Consider the following 17,403-nt stretch of genomic DNA (forward strand, 5'->3'; position numbering starts at 1 on the left):
TACAGAGTTTATGGTATGATATAATATGGGGTATAATATTAGTTAGGCCTATTTTTAATAGTAACTCTCAAGCATAAACTACATTTATCTGGCATTTACCAGTCCCCATTGTTGCCAGTTAACTGAGTGTGTATTGTATCTGCCCAAGACAGGACTAAAAATTAAATTTAAGCCAATAGCCGAATTCCTAAAGGTATGTTATAACAATATTATTGCAGACAATAGCATAGTAATTTTTTAACTGCTAACTATTTTATGGCAATTCCATAGAGTAGATCATTACTCTATTCTAGGAGCTTCTATATTGTTTGAGGTATCTCAAACAATTTTAAGAATATTGGATTTATTTACCTTTATATGATACTGCTCTGTAAATCTGCTCAGTGTACTGCTACAGGCAATATTGTAAATATCAAACAGACCAAAATGTTTAAAAACAATGAAACCTTTTCCAAAAGCAACAGTGAGGCTGATTTGCATTTCCAAATGAATTACACCTTCTCTCCAAACTTTGGAAATGATAAAGGAGAAAGTCCTATCCTGTTCACCCATCAAGGGGACTTATAGAGATAACATGTAGTCTCTAGAAGGTTCCTCCTACAGAACTTAAATGGCAGACAAGTTCATGAGGAGACATGTGGTCTCTTAGATAACCAAGCCCTCAGCTATTTAAAGCCTTCAGGTTTAAATCAAACATATCGAGCCAAGACAACAATTGGAAGTATAGCCTTTCCTTTCATGTGTTGATCATGTGATGCTCAGTATGCGCTGAAGGATGGTTTCAGTCACTTAGCACCATATATTTCACTACAAACACAACTATCTTCAACTATCAGCCAAGAAAAGTTTACTTTTCGTAATCCGATTGCTCAAGGGGTTTTGGGTTGATCAAACATCAGAACATCAAGGAAATTCTTCTTGACTCTTTAAATTGCCACTGTGGGTGAATTGAAAGGAAATCTTCTACAACATAAAACATAAAAAGTGAAAGATGAAGCTGAGTTGGAAAATAGCAAGGGAAGTCTTTAGTTTTTATGGCAAAAAAAGCAAACCTGTGTATGTGCTCCATGCAAGAATGGAAGTACTTCTGTTGTTGTGTGGACTCTGCAGCCTTGGTCCTTTTCACCAGTCCTCCCATGCCTTTGACTGAAGCCCCTTATGCTGCCTTTTTTCTTTTTTACAGTGTCCTTTGGGAAAGATCTCTGGTGGGAAGGGAGGGAATGAAGAAAGTTTTGGAAGTGTGATAGTTCAAATTTCGTTTAGTTTTTTTATACTACTAGCTGTGCCCGGCCACGCGTTGCTGTGGCGAAGTATGGTGGTATGGGAAATAAAGTATTGAGGAATTGGTGGTAGTTAAGGTAAAGGGTAAAGGTTTTCCCCTGTAGAGTAAAATCTCACTTTTTCTTCGTGTACTCTGTGAATGCACACTAATGGAGAGGCTGCGCCTGCGCAGGTCCCAACGGAAACTCTTCCCAAGCTGAAGTTCAAATTTTGGCGGTAGCCACGCCCCTCCGTCCCCGGAGGGCATATAAGGCAGCCCTCGGCGTCTCCTCCCCAGTTCCTTTTTTTCCGCCGCAAGGTTCACTTCGGATTCTCATGTCTACGACTCGCTTCAAGCGCTGCACTCAGTGTGCCGCTAAAATTCCTGATTCCGACGGCCACGCCAAGTGCCTTTACTGCCTCGGGGAGGCACATGTCGTCAGTACCTGCCGTTTTTGCCTGGCCCTAACGGCCCAGGCTAGAAAAAATAGAGCCGCGAGGCTTAGAGCGGCGCTCTACGAAAAATCGCTTGCACCTGAACCCGCTCCGTCGACTTCGGGCACGAAGCCGCCGCTTAATCCGGCACTGATGTCGGCTTCAACAGCTAAAGCTCCCTCGGCCTCGTCTAGGGCGTCCAGAGCCTCCAGGTCGTCTAAGACCGCCAAACCACCGTGCACTCTCACCACGGCTACGGTGTCGACACGTTCTGGTCGAGTGGGCCCTTCCTCGACATCGAGCTCGGTGGCCTCCGTGTCCTCGGCTCGTTCCCATCTCGGGGCTCCTCCATCGTCTTCTGCGATGAAGATCGCCTTTAAAAGAGCTCACGAGGAAGCTCGTCGGTCCCAATCCGACTCAGCAATGGTCCCTCCCACACCAGGTAAATCCCTGAGGGTTCCATCTAAGCAACCACTCGCTAAGAAGAGGGCAACCCAACGCTCTTCCTCTTCCGCTTCCTCCAAGATGGGCGTCATTTCTTCGGCGACTTCTTCTAGAAGATCCTCTCCGATCGCTCCAGCTCAGCGACCTCGCCAACCTTCTCCTCAACAACTTTCGGATGGCGAATTGCAGGACTCACCCCACCACTCCACTCAGACTGTGGTCAGGGTGCCATCTCCTCGACCTGCTATTTCTCAGCGCTCGTCCCGTCAACAGCTCTTTCCCCCGACCTCGACACCGGAACGGGGTAGACAAACCACTCGCCTGGCTCGAGCGGCCCAGGCCTCGGCCTCCAAAGAAACTCGGCCGCAGATGGCTCCTGCTCTTGAGGTTTTGCCGCCCCCAGAGACTGTGCTGTCATCTCCCCCTCAGTCCCCTCAAGGGGCTGGGGACGATGAGATTGATATAGATCGCCCTGATTCCGCTCTCTCGGCCTCGGTGGTATCCTTGGGCCTTGATCTCTCTCCTCCTCATGACGCCTATGAGGTGGACCCTCCTTCGCCTACCGACAACATTCGGGCCTTCTCCGAACAAATGGTTAGAATGGCGGATGCCCTGGGTCTAGAAATCAAACAGACTTCCAAGGCAGTAACTGACCCGGTCTTCAAACGGGTCCAAGCCCAGGCCCCTCCGGCCACACTCCTGCCGTTTTTGCCTTATCTCCTAGATGTCATCCAGTCTTCGTGGAAGACTCCTTCCTCGATCCCTCCTACCTCGAAGAGAATCGAGTCCTGGTATCGTACGGACGACGATACTTTAGAGTGGCTTAAGCACCATCCCGACCCAAATTCCATGGTTGTTAAAGCCTCTCAGTCCTCCGGTCGTGAATACACCACCCCTGCAGACAGGGAAGGCAAGAGGTTCGACGCGGTCGGTAGGAAGCTCTACTCCGGAGCCCTTCTGCTTTGTAGGATGGCGAACTATGGGGCCTGTATGGGGGCCTACCAGCAGATCCTTTGGGAAAAAGCTCAACCCTTCTTCTCGAAGTTGTCCGATGAAGACCGGTCGGTTATGTCCACCCTCCAACAAGAGGCCGATTCATTAGCACATCATCAAATCCAGATGGCTAAGCATACGGGAGACACGGCCGGCAAGATGATTGCCCACGCCATCGCCATTCGTCGCCACGCCTGGCTGAGGTCGTCTGGTTTGTCTTCCTCCTCGAGGCAGGTCATCGAGGACCTCCCCTTCGACGCCATGGGCCTCTTTAACTCTGGCACCGACGACAAGCTTAAAACCAACCATGACTTTAAAGTGCTGGCCACTAAATGCGGTGATCAACCCCAAGCTCACCGCACCAAGTGGTTTCCTCAACGCTTTCGACGCTTCCCGCCTCCTTCTTACCGCCATCAATCCTTCAGGCGTCCCTCGGTATCGAACAACAATAACCGTCAACAGCCCCGTCGGGCTGCCCAACCACAAAGACAACGCGGCCGGGCCACCCCCACCGCTGGTCAACCTCCCCGGCGTTCCTGACGCCATCTCTTTTCCCAAAGACTCTTTTTACGGTACCGATGCAGCTCTCATTCCTCAGCTCCTCTCCTCTTCTCCAAATCAACCTCCTGGTCTCTTTCTAGATCGCCTGGCTCCCTTCTTTCACCGGTGGAAATCTATTACTTCAGATGCCTGGGTTCTCAAAATTGTCCAAGAAGGCTATGCCTTAGAGTTCGAGGAACTCCCGCCCACGGGTCAGGTCCTTCTCTCCAACCCTTCTCAAGAAATTCTCGCAGAGGTCGACGCCCTTCTCGCCAAAGGGGCTATTCGGCCTTCTCCATCGGTACAGGACCCTCAAGGCTACTTCTCCAGGTACTTTACGGTCCCGAAGAGGGGTGGGGGCCTCCGCCCAATTTTGGACTTACGCATGCTCAATGCCTTCATACGTCCAACCAAGTTCAGGATGGTCTCCATTGCCTCCATCCTCCCGATGCTGCAGCGCGGAGACTACTTCGTATCTATAGACCTTCGAGACGCCTATTTCCACGTGGCGATTCGGGAGAACCACAGGCGCTTCCTCTCTTTCAAAGTTCTCGACCAGACCTACCAGTTCACCGTTTTACCCTTTGGCCTCGTTACGGCCCCAAGGGTCTTTACCAAAGTCGTCGCTGTCGTGGCGGCCCACCTCCGGCTCCAGGGAATCACAGTCTTCCCTTATCTAGACGACTGGCTTCTGGTCGAATCCGACCCTGCCCTCCTCCGACGTCACGTCGACTACACCCTCTCTCTTCTAAAATCTCTCGGTCTCCAGCTAAACCACGAAAAATCTCACCTCACCCCGTCGAACAAAATCCGCTTCATCGGCGCTCTGTTCGACTCAATCGCTCAGACTGTCTCTCTTCCGCTAGACAGGTTTCTGGCCCTTCGACAACAGATCACCTTTTGCGAGACCCACCGGAGGGTTCGGGCTCGATCCATCCAGGTTCTCCTCGGCCACATGGCCTCCACAGTCCTCACGACCCCGTTGGCCAGGCTCCATCTCCGGACTCTGCAGAGGTGGTTCATAGACGTTTTCAAGCCGTTTCGCCACCCCAATTCGAGGTTCCTCTCGGTCCCGCCCCACGTTCGTCGGTCGCTTCTCTGGTGGAAATCCCTCTCCAACGTCTGCAGGGGTCTCCCGTTCCACCCGGTTCCCCCCTCCACCACCATAACCACAGACTCTTCCAATTTCGGCTGGGGAGCCCACATGGAAGGTCTCACTGTTCGAGGCCTCTGGTCTCCCTCCGAGAAGGCAAATCACATAAACTTTCTCGAACTCCTTGCCATCTTCGAGGCTCTGAAAGCCTTCTCCCGCCTGATCTCCCAAAGATCGGTCCTCATCCAATCAGACAACACAGTAGCAGTCTTCTACATCAACAAACAGGGCGGCACGGGCTCAAGGAAGCTGATGCTTCTCTCCTCCCAGCTGTGGTATTGGTGCATAGCCCGCAACATTCTAATCTCGGCGATTCACCTTCCCGGGATCCAGAACAACTTGGCAGACGCCCTCAGCAGGATGACGACTTCCTCCCACGAGTGGATGCTCGACCCCGAGACTCTTCTTTCTCTTTTTCTCAAATGGGGTTTTCCCACTCTAGACCTTTTCGCCTCTCCTCAGAACGCTCAACTGCCTCGGTACGGTGCGAGACTTCCCCCATCCTCCTCTCCGGGCTGCCTGGGAGACGCCTTCCTTCTGGACTGGTCGGCGGAACCGATCTATCTCTTTCCGCCTTTTCCTCTCATACCGAGGGTCCTACAAAAACTCCGGTCGGTACCGATGTCGGCGATCCTGATAGCTCCAGCCTGGCCCCGTCAATCTTGGTTCCCGGCTCTTCTTCGCCTCTCCAAAGCGACCTTCTTCACTCTGCCCCTTCTACCTCATCTCTTGTCCAGGGAGAACGGCCAGATCCTGCACCCGGATCTCTCCTCTCTACATCTCACTGCTTGGAGGATTCTCGCCTGACTTCCCTCCCGCAGAACCTACAGGAGGTCCTCCGCGCAGCTCACAAGCCGGCTACAACCAAGGCCTACACTTATAAAATTTCTCGCTTTCGTTCCTTTCTTCGCTCTCGAAAAATTACTGTTTTCCCAACCTCGATACCGATTGTGCTGGACTTCCTTATGTCTCTGGCAGATCAAAAGCTTTCTCTTGCCTCTATGAAATCTTACCTGGCCGCTCTATCCTGGTGTTTTCAACAACATGGTAGACCATCGCTGTTCTCCGATCACCTCGTCAAAACCTTCTTGAAAGGCTATAATAACATCTGCCCGCCGTCTCAGCCTCCTACTCCGGGTTGGAGCCTCGAGCTCGTCCTTTCCCAGCTCACTGCTTCCCCTTTCGAACCATTGGCTTCGACCGACCTTCGTCTCCTGTCTTGGAAAGTTGCCTTCCTGGTGGCCATAACTTCAGCGCGCAGGCCTTCGGAGCTGACCGCCCTTCGGGTTGATGAACCTTACCTCCGTTTTCATCACGACCGCGCCGTTCTCCGTCCGGACATCACCTTCCTTCCCAAGGTGGTCTCGGCCTTTCACCTTAACCAGGACATTGTCCTTCCTGCCTTCTTTCCAGATCCCTCGTCTCCCCTTGAGCGGAGACTGCACCTCCTTGATGTTCGTAGAGCACTTCTCTTCTACCGGGACCGTACTAAGGACATTCGAAAGACCCCTAAACTTTTCGTGGCCCATGCTCCAGATAAGCTGGGGAATCCTATCTCTTCACAAAGACTGTCCCATTGGATTGCTCAGGCCATTGAACTGGCCTATGAACTGGCCAAACGCCCACCCCCTCCGTCGGTTCGCCCGCGTTCGACGAGAGGCCTCTCCACGTCGACTGCCTTCCTGAGGGGCATTCCCCTGGACTCCATCTGCAGGGCAGCGATCTGGTCCAACCCCCTTACATTTGTGTCCCACTATAGGGTAGACCAAAGAACTCTGAAGGATTCAGCCTTTGCTAGGGCAGTTTTATCTTCATGCTTGTCTTAACTTTATGCATTTACGACTTCTCTGCGGGTGTTTATTCTCATGCAACCCCTTTTTTCTTATTGTTTCTCCTGTCCGTTACATGTTTGCACTGCTCTTTTGACAATTTGTGCCTTATTTACAAATGCCTTTCCCCCCTTTTGGGAAATGATGTTCCTACTTGCACATGTGCTCTTAAAGGGTTATATCATGCCTTACCGGGCTGCTCTCGGTGTCTGGCGTGTGTTGATGCAATACTTTTTTGGGTCCTCGGACCATGTTCTGATGTTAATAAACATATGTTTGGACAGTTTTCTCGTTGTCAGGGTTTGCTTAGCCCGCCTCCAAGACCTAAGCTTGCTAGTCTCCATTAGTGTGCATTCACAGAGTACACGAAGAAAAAGGACAGGTTGCTCACCTGTAACCATGTTTCTTCGAGTGTACTCTGTGAATTCACACAAGCCCGCCCTTCCTTCCCCTCTGGCAAACCCTCTTCCTTTCTCGTTGCCTTAGCGGCGTAGGAACTGGGGAGGAGACGCCGAGGGCTGCCTTATATGCCCTCCGGGGACGGAGGGGCGTGGCTACCGCCAAAATTTGAACTTCAGCTTGGGAAGAGTTTCCGTTGGGACCTGCGCAGGCGCAGCCTCTCCATTAGTGTGAATTCACAGAGTACACTCGAAGAAACATGGTTACAGGTGAGCAACCTGTCCTTATCCAACATTCGCTTATCCAGTGTTCAGGATTATCCAATGCAGTCTACCTTTTAGTAGTCAATGTTTTTGTAGTCAGTGTTTTAAATTCATTGTGATATTTTGGTGGTAAATTTGTAAATACAGTAATTACTACATAGCATTACTGTGCATGGAACTATTTTTTCTGTCAAATTTGTTGTATAACATGATGTTTTGGTGCTTAATTTGTATAATGATTACCTAATTTGATGTTTAATCAGCTTTTCCTGAATCCCTTCTTATTATCCAACATATTCACTTACCCAACATTCTGCCGGCCTGTTTATGTTAGATGAGTGAGACTCTACTGTATATTTATAATCTTTTATTATCTGCTTAGAACTGGATTATATGAGGCCCCTTCTACACAGCGGGATAAAGTGCACACTGAAGTGGATTATATGGCAGTGTGGAATCAAGATAATCCAGTTCAAAGCAGATAATATAAGATTCTAAATCAGGGGTCCCCAAACTAAGGCCCGGGGGCCACATGCGGCCCATCAAAGCCATTTATCCAGCCCCCGATGAGGCGGCAACGGCTCCCTCCTCCTCCGTTGAGGATGGTGCAAGGGAGCAGGGAAAGGCGCTCACCTTTCCCACCTCCTCCCTCGCCTGGTGCACGCCTTCAAAAGCTTTGCTTGTTTAGAATGGTATTTTAATTATTATTTAATTAATAATTAATTATTAAGGGGTGCTTTGCTAGTGCTTTTGGTGCACAAAGGCAGAAGGGGGTTGGACTAAATGGCCCAAGGGGACTCTTCCAACCCTCTTTATTGTTGTTGTTGTTGTTGTTGTTGACACAAAGACACAGTATAACACAGCAAACAAGATATATATGCTGGATTTTGTATCACAAAATCACAAGTTGAAAACTTCTCAAGTGTTTAGGACTGTGTGATGGATGATGATGATGATGATTCTTATTATTGTTAACAACATTGAGTCTGGGTGACCATCTGCCAGGGGTGCTTTGCTTGTGCTTTTGGTGCACAACGGCAGAAGAGGTTGGACTAAATGGCCCAAGGGGTCTCTTCCAACCCTCTTTATTGTTGTTGTTGTTGTTGCTGTTGTTGTTGTTGTTGTTAACATTGAGGCTGGGTAGCCATCTGTCAGGGGTGCTTTGCTTGTGCTTTTGGTGCACAAAGGCAGAAGAGGGTGGGACTAAATGGCCCAAGGGGTCTCTTCCAACCCTCTTTCTTTAGTATTATTATTATTATTATTATTATTATTATTATTATTATTATTTACATTGAGGCTGAGTGGCCATCTGTCAGGGGTGCTTTGCTTGTGCTTTTGGTGCACAAAGGCAGAAGGGGGTAGGACTAAATGACCCAAGGGGTCTCTTCCAACCCCCTTTATTATTTTTATTATGATTATAATTATTATTAACATTGAGGCTGTATTTGTTCCCATTTTTTTTGTTTTTTACATCAAAATAAGAGATGTGCAGTGTGCATAGGAATTTGTTTATAGTCTTTTTTTTCAACTAAAGTCCGGCCCTCCAAGGGTCTGAGGGACCGTGAACTGGCCCCCAGTTTAAAAAGTTTGGGGACCCCTGTTCTAAATGGGTTACATAGCTTTGTGGAAGGGCCTTGAGTCTACACTGCCATATAATCCAGTTCAAATCTGCTAATCTGTATTTTATAGGCAATGGGGAAGAGGCCTAAGTGAGGCCTAACGATGCCTGTCCCCTGGGCTGAGTAGGTTGCTAGGAGAGCAAGTGGGCGGAGCTTAGCCTTCTAACTGGCAGCAGTTGGATAAAAACAATTATTCCTCTCCCTCTAATTAGGATTTTATTTTTCTTTTATTTTTGTTGTATGAGGCATGGATGAGGGGTTGTGCTGCCAAGTTTAGTGTTTCTGGGATGTGTAGTTTTGTTGTTTTGTCCTAGGCCGAAATTTCATTACCCTATTGAGCCCAATATTGTCAGCTTCAGCTAGCAGGGTTCTTGCCTAGAAATCCCCGATGGTCTCCTGTCCAAGTATTAACCAGGCCTAGTCCTTTTGAGCTTCCAATATCAGAGGAAGGTTAGTGTGTTCAGGGTGATTTGATTGTATTCTTAGAGTTTTCTGCTTTGAATACAGTTGATTAGCTTCATAAAACATCCCAAATAGATTTCTGCAACACACTATACGTGGGGCTGCCTTTGAAGACTGTTTAGAAGCTCCAAGTAGTCCACTCTGCTAACCAGAGTGGTGTACAGGTAGCACACCACTCCTCTGTTACGTCAGCTCCACTGGTTGCCGATTGGCTACCGAGCACAATTCAAGTGCTGACTTTAGCCTATAAAGCGCTAAACGGTTCCGGTCCAGCTTACTTGTCCGAACGTATCTCCCACTATGACCCACCTCATAGTTTAAGATCTTCGGGGGAGGCCCTGCTCTCGATCCCATGAGACTCGCAAGTGTGGCGGTTGGGGACGAGAGGGCCTTTTAAGTGGTGGCCCCCTGTCTATGGAATACCCTCCCTAATGAGATCAGGCAGGCTCCACCTCTCTTGTCTTTTTGCAAAAAACTGAAAACTTGGCTATGGGACCAGGCTTTTGAGCAATAGATGCAGCATCAATTACAATGAACTCTTGATAAAGTGACATACCTGGATTGTGACTAAGAATGTGCCTCTGAATGTATATTTATATGGATGTTTTAACTTAATTAATTTTAATTATTATTGTTGAATGTAATTGTAATTGTTTTTATACAGTTGTTTTATACTTGGTTGTAAGCCGCCCTGAGTCCCCCCTAGGAAGTGAGAAGGGTGGGATAGAAATGTTGTAATAAATAAATAAATAAATAACATTGATTGCAGTATAATTTTTATCAGAATGAGTATTCCACAATCTCTAGAAAGAAACCATTAAAAGCTTTGGAAGTGTTCTAATGATCTTATAACACTAGGTCAAGGAGTGAACTTTACTTTTGAAACATATATAGGTGCTTAAACATTTATTCATGGCTACTTGTATGTTAATTTTTAAAAATCCCATACCTTTTATAGACTCCAAATTGTATGCACTCTGGCTGTCTTGAGAAATATATCTGTGGAGCTTGAATACTATTAATGTGTCTGTTATATTGGCATTCCAATTATTCATTCATGTATTGATAGCTTTGACCTAAACAGTCAATTTAGTGCTGTGAGAATGCAGCTGAAATGATACTGTTGCTCTTTTCAGAGTTACTGACAGAAGCAGAATATAAACAGAGAACCTGAATGTATAAATTTGATTGCACCCTAGATAGAATTATTGGGAGTTGTTCTCAAGCTGTTTCTGGGTGTTAACTGAACTTGCATCCAGAACAGAAGAAAACACTGATTATTTAAAGCTTTATACCCATCTGTGGTAGCTACCATAGTATTTCTTTTGTATGACAGTAATCTAGCCTGCATCATCCACTTGCAGTTTTGAAATTAACCTGTAATTTAGTCTTCACCCCAAATGACAATAATTCAGATGACTCTGTGGGGCGCCAGAAGATGCACTATAAACAGGGCATAGTAAAGGGGGTAAAGTAGAGATCCATCAAGCTAGGCTTATTTTTACCATTTTATATGGGTTGTAGTGAAATCATAGTTTCTTCTATATTTGTGATTAAATATGTTTTTCTATTAAAATTTCAGTATATTTCAAAATTACAGTGCAAAGCTGTAAACAACACAATTGATTTATATTCGATTTGTGCTTGTGGCCTGAGATAACAATATACAGTTTATATAAAACAGGACATCCAAGATTAATTGTACGCTTAATTTTCAGTCTCCATGCCTAATAGAGCTAGTGTATGAATTCTGATGTCTTTCTGAGGATGCTATACTTTGCCTGTAACATGAATTCTCGCTACCTTTCAACTTATTGCATCGAATACATTATCAAAATGTTGATAAAATGCTTTCTTAGAGCAGTTATTTTTTCTATTTTGATACACAATGTATTGTAGAAAAATTCAGTGCATGTAACAAATCCCTCCTCAGTGACTATACCCACTGATTAAAAAAATTACATAAAAATTAAATTTTAAATTATGAATTGGTTTAATACATTCAATTAGATTCCTCATAAGTTCATATATTTTCAAAAAAAAATCAAAGAAGGTATCTTGATATCCAAAGAAGGCATTAGAAAATGAGATGGATGCGGTACATGCCCCCAACATGTTTTGAGCTGAACTTTAAGCCACAAATTGGAGTATAGTTCGGATTGCTACTGTTAGAGTTCTGGGGAATTGATTGTATATTTCTTTCTTCTGAAAATTTACTGTGGATTTTATTTTAAGGGATGACTTAGCAGCAGCACTGGAAGCTGTTTTTGATTGCTGTAAAAAGTATGACAAACTCCCTAGACTTCATGACATCTTGTGCAAGTTAATAGAGAAAGGAAACACTGAATTATTGCAGAAAGGTTGGTTGCTACTCTTATATATTGTACTTTTCGTTTTCCTTTGTTTCAATGTTACGAAATTGAAACTACCCAAAACTGTTGCCATTTCTTGCTCAGGGCTATTGTAGGAAAATGTTCTGTCACATTAGGATGGCATACTACGTTCGTGGGTACTTGTTTGAGGATTCTCATGAGCCTCATTACAAGTATGCAGGAAGTAAAAGTTAATAAAAATATATTTTCTCCTTGTCACAGGCACAAGGAGGAAAAACTATGATTGTGTGATAATTTTATGATTTCTAATTTATCTGGCCATATGTTATGGCAAGATGTTTTGTGTTGTGTAATTATATTTTGTTCTGTCCATCCTGGAGAGAAGTGCACAAGTGACATTACAATCTTGGTCTAATTTTGCAAACTACTTTTAAGTGGTCATAAATTTCCCACATGGCATTAGTGTTCCTTGACATTACTGTTTGCTTTGTGGCATTTTTGTCTACTATAAACCTAATCAGCTTTTTTGAATTTTTTTTATAGCTATGGACTTCCTGAACCAAGAGAGAGGTGAAATGACAATGCTCTATGATCTCTTCTTTGCCTTCCTGAGCACTGGCAAATACAAGGAAGCCAGGAAGATCATTGAGGTGGGGCCATAACTACAGTTCTCTAATCATGCAGCTATTTAGAGCATTAATTAGAATATATTTTAAGTTTTTAACCTTTAATTAGTCTTGTTCTGATTAATGTTAATAGAATCCAATCCTAGTAATGAAAGAAGGTGGGGAGACAGGGAGACCTGGCTAGCTTTTTTCGCTGTACATAATTAGAGTTAGAAGCAAGACAGCCTAGATGTATATTGAAATGGTTTCCTTATGTTGTTAAATTCACTATTAAATATCCAAATTGTATTTGCATATTAAATCTTGCACTGTGGAACAATTAAATTAAACAAGCATTCCTGGGTGTAAAGTTGTTAATCCTCTTTTCCCAACAAATTCTTTGTTCTTTAAAGCACTGGAATTTAATTTGCTGCAGACTGTGCTCAGATTTATTTGTAATGCTTGTCTACAAGTTAATCAGCCAAACAAGTGCTGTCTGCTGCTGTTTGGCATTTAATTTAGCATTTTTCCCACTATGGTAAGCAGCTTATAGAAAGTGGTAGGTGACAAACTTGGGTCTATTTAGGATTAGTATATTTTATCTAGGCTTGATTGAAATTTTGCTTACTGAAATTGATAAGTCAAAAGGGCAGCCTTAGAGCCTTCACAGATTGTGATTATGTTCCTTTAGCCGGTTGAGTTTCTCCTTGCACCCTCACCCTACCATTCAATATTAGTGAATGAGCTTTTCATTTCTGGGAATGGGAGGGAAAGGCATTTATCTTTTGAAAAGGTGAAACAAGTGTAAAATTGGAGAATACTCCTCTTCATTTAATCATAAAGTTACTTCTTAATTGCTTAAATAAGATGTACAGAAAGGAGACACTGAATGATACAACAGTTTTGCTTTGATTCCTGATGCAGTGCTAATTTTGACCAATAGTATATGTCCCTTAATGTGACATGCTTTCATTTTGAATTACCATAATATTTATTGGTGTGGGCTGCATGATTTTTCCTTTGTTCTGGAAAAATATTTGATGTATCATCATCATGCCATCATGCCTATCAAGCTGCTGCATCTACCTAACATCATACATATTTGCGCTGGGATGTAAACAAATCAAATCTTTTCTTTTAGTATTTTAATTGTTGTCTTTTAATAATGCATAAACCCTTGAAAATGTCAGTGTAGTTATTAAGATCCTAAACTTGATGTCAGTTTTCTTTCCTCTCTCTAGATATCACTTTTTGTTTCACTTACAAACTAAATTGAATAATATCAGAAGATGGCAGCTGTCAAACCAAAATCAATTGCAGAAACTTTCCCTCTTGTTTATAAAGCAGGGGAGAAAATGAACATCTGGCATTCTTGCTTGTCCTTTTTATGTTGGTTGGATTAGGATTTCTTAGACTTGTTTAACCTTAACAGAGTCTCATTTGATCTTTTTTAATATAGACTGCTGTTTGAATTGCTTTCTGTCTTTTTAATTTCACTTGTTCCATCATTCAAAATTATGTGCTTTATTGCATGCTTCCTATTTAAATTCACAATATAAAATCAACATGAGTCCAGATACTTTCAAGTATCATAATAAACAGTATAAGTTCCAAAAAATACTAACCACAAACAAAATTTAGCCTAGTCACAGCAATAATATTTTTAAAATGTGTACAAAATAACCTCACCATAAATGTAGCAATTCCAGAAGATTGGCTTTTGATGGTAAATGATATATTTTGAGCCTCTTCCAAACTAGAGTAGACTAATCTAATCAATAGATGTTTGACTAGTCAACCTTTATGTTGTGTCCATTGATACCATGGGAATAATCAAGATTGCCAATGAGAGTTAGATCCTTTTTTCTTTGAATGCCTCTTATTTCAGACCAAGGTCTTCTTCCAAAATAATGGAAAGTCCACCAGCAGAAACAGAATGCAACTACATGTTCCAGGTCATATTTCTCAGGAACTGATCTAGAGAATAGTACTGTGTCTGACTGGAGATAATCTATATTCATATTTAGTAGTATCCATTGATAGTATCATCTTCTTTTAATGCAGAGTTTGAGACCACAGCAGAAAGGTCATATTTCTCATGCACATAAGGCCAGTTTTAACAGGAGAGCATAGAAATAGGATTCTTTCAAAAGTGTAGGCAGGCTGATATTGGGTGAAGTTGGTCCTCCCAAGTAATTGGCCCTAAATTTCTAGCTTAAAGAATTTGGTGTTCTTCCTTTAAAAATATAATTTAATTGTAAGATGTGGAATGTGTTGATTCAAAATACTTAGTCTATTGGAAATACATAAATCATAATGAGATTGCTTTGATGAATAATTAGGGAAAGTGTGCCCATGGTCTCCTGGGACTAAAATGGCCAAGGGGTTTATTATTATTTCGTGTCAAAAGCATTGCATAATAAATAAGTTTAAAAGCGATAAAATAAAGGAATCACAAACAGCTAAATAATTTTAGACCAAAAGTGGGCAACAGCAATCGCACTGTCTGTAGCTATGAACAACTCCTCCTCCGTGCATGAGGCAGGGCATTATGGGCAAGCATACATATGAGGAGTTGTTTGTTCTGCTCCACAGTCACACAAGGTGGAGGATTCCTCCAGGTAGTGCCATCTTGCCAGGTTGTCTTTTGATCTGCCCATTCCGCTTCTCAGTCTATTTAGGGACTTCCAAGTTGCCCATTCTTGGTTTGCCCCTGGAGGCAGACCCTCATGGGGGGCCATCCAGTTGGGATTGCCTAGTTTAGCTGCCCAGAGGGACACCCTTGCTGTTGCTGGTGGTGGTTCTCATGAAGCTCCTCCTTGACTTGAGTCTACTGGGAGGAGGCTGATAGTCATGCAGTGGGTGGCTTTCACAATGTTCAACCTTATTTCTTCCACCATTAGCAGCAACTTCCCGTCGCACATTGCGGGGGCAATGCCAGCTAGCTTATAGAGTTTATCAGCAGGTGTAGGTTTAAGGCATCCTGTGATTGTTCTACATGTTTTGTTCATTGCCATGTCCACCTGCTTTGCATGGACAGACTTGTGCCAGACAGGACAGGCGTACTCGGCAGTTGAGAAAGACAAGGCCAGGGCTGATGTTCTTATTAATTGTGGGTCTGCACCTCATGCACTGCCAGTCAGTTTACGCAGGATGTTGTTGTGTGCAGCTACTTTGTGCTTGCTGTTCATGCAGTGTTTCCTATATGTTAGTGTTCGATCTAAGGTTTCAGTTTCCTGTTGGCTTCACAATTACGTAAGTGGAAAGCACACACTTGTGTCTTGGCAGGGTTAGGCTTCAGGTGGTTACCTTTGTAGTAGCTGGAGAGATCTTTCAAGGCATTAGTGAGTTGGCTTTCAACTGTTTCAAAATCTTTTGCTTGTGTTGTTAGGCCAAGGTCATCAGCATATATAAAGCTCTTTGTGAGTGGTGGTAGTGGCTGATGTTAAACAAGGTCGGTACAAGAACGCTGCCTTGGGGTAAACCATTCTTTTGCCTCCTCCATCTACTTTTCCTGCTCTGAAACTCCACGTAGAAGCTGCGGTTTTCCAGGAGGGTCTGGACAGTTTTTGTAAAGTCAAAGTCCCAGGTGATATGGTAGACTTTATGCAGCATTTTTCTATGTTGCACCGTGTCATAGGCTGCTGTAAGGTCCACAAAAACTGTTCCCGTAATGCAGCCTTTCACATAGCCTTCCTCGATATGCTCAGTCAGATGAAGAATTTGACCTGTACAGTTTTTCCCTGGACTGAAACCTGTTTGTTGTGCAATAAGCTTAGGTTCGATGACAGGTCCTAATCGATTTAATAGCATCCTCTCATAGACTTTATATAGATGACATAAGAGGGAGATTGGTCGGTAGTTCCTGGCATTGAAGGCATCTTTACCAGGTTTTAAAATGGCAATGATCTTGGTTTTCCTCCATGCTCTGGGGATCTGTTTGTGTGCCAAGCATTGATTGTAGAATTTCAAAAGCCAGTTTTCAGCTTTGGGCCCCAAACGTTTGATTTGCTCCATCATTAAGTCATCTAGGCCAGGTGCTGGCCAAGGGGTAAAAACATGACAAAATTATCCAAACATCCAATAGAGCAGTCATAATCAAACTGTGGCTATCCATCTGTTTGAGCCTCCAACTCCCAGAAGCCCTAGACAGCTTATTCGGTCAGGAATTCTGGGAGTTGGAGGCTCAAACAATTGAAGGGTTACAGTTTGAGGATTCCTACAATAGAGAGGGTGTTTTGGATCATACAGGGGCATAGATAGTTGGAGTTTTGAGAGAAATGTATGGCAGGTACACACTCTTCCAATATGATCCTGTGATTTGTGTGGTCCCTGCTCTATTGCAAGGAAGTTGGAAGTGGCCTGGGGACTGAATGGGCCCCAGGGTAGTTTTTGTGTTTACCAAGCTCTCCTCCGACCATCGCTATCACCAGGAATAATATTTTACTGATAACATGGGCTCCTTCAAATTTGTTACATCCTTACTGCTTTAGGACTGAGAGTTTCTCCCCCCCCCCCCCCCACACAAAACCCTTTAAAGTTATTTTGATTCTGCTTTCCTTTGCACTAGAAGATCTTTTAAGTGAATTTTAAAAAATAACTTGGGGAAATATGAATATTAAAAGTTCTTTCATAATTTCTGACAGGCCGGTTTGGATAAATTCTGATTTCATGTGATTAAAATCTCTTTGCTTTAGCAAGCATGAAGGTTTGGCTAAATTAGACATAGTGCTACCAAGTATTCCAAACAATATTCACATTATAGCAAACCATTTTATATTTACAAGTTTTACAGAAATCGTCTTACATCTATAATACAGAGTATTCCAAAAAGATGAACCCGATTTGAAATCTCAATATCTCTGCAACACGAACCACCCATAAATTAAACTCTCACCACTTGAAAGGGTGGGGCATAGAGTTTCAAATGATTACCGTTTGATGCCTCTCCTAGAACATAAACAGCCCCTAGTCTCAGTCACTTGCAAGATAGTGACGCTGCAGCATAACGTTTCATGAGATATTCTCCATTTGTGAAATTATTTTTTAGATTTGCTGCTGACTCTTA

General features: G+C 43.9%; 1 protein-coding gene across 1 annotated transcript in view; it reads left to right on the forward strand.

Moving 5' to 3' along the window:
- The window catches only part of lrpprc (leucine rich pentatricopeptide repeat containing), a 170,616-nt gene that overhangs the window by 106,436 nt on the left and 46,777 nt on the right, over positions 1-17,403 (forward strand). The window contains exons 24-25 of the mRNA XM_008115714.3: positions 11,633-11,757; positions 12,274-12,380. Of these exons, the coding sequence (XP_008113921.1) occupies positions 11,633-11,757; positions 12,274-12,380 (232 nt within the window). The remainder of the gene's footprint in view (positions 1-11,632; positions 11,758-12,273; positions 12,381-17,403) is intronic.

This window comes from Anolis carolinensis, chromosome 1 (assembly GCF_035594765.1).
Source record: "Anolis carolinensis isolate JA03-04 chromosome 1, rAnoCar3.1.pri, whole genome shotgun sequence".
NCBI classification, from domain to species: domain Eukaryota; kingdom Metazoa; phylum Chordata; class Lepidosauria; order Squamata; family Dactyloidae; genus Anolis; species Anolis carolinensis.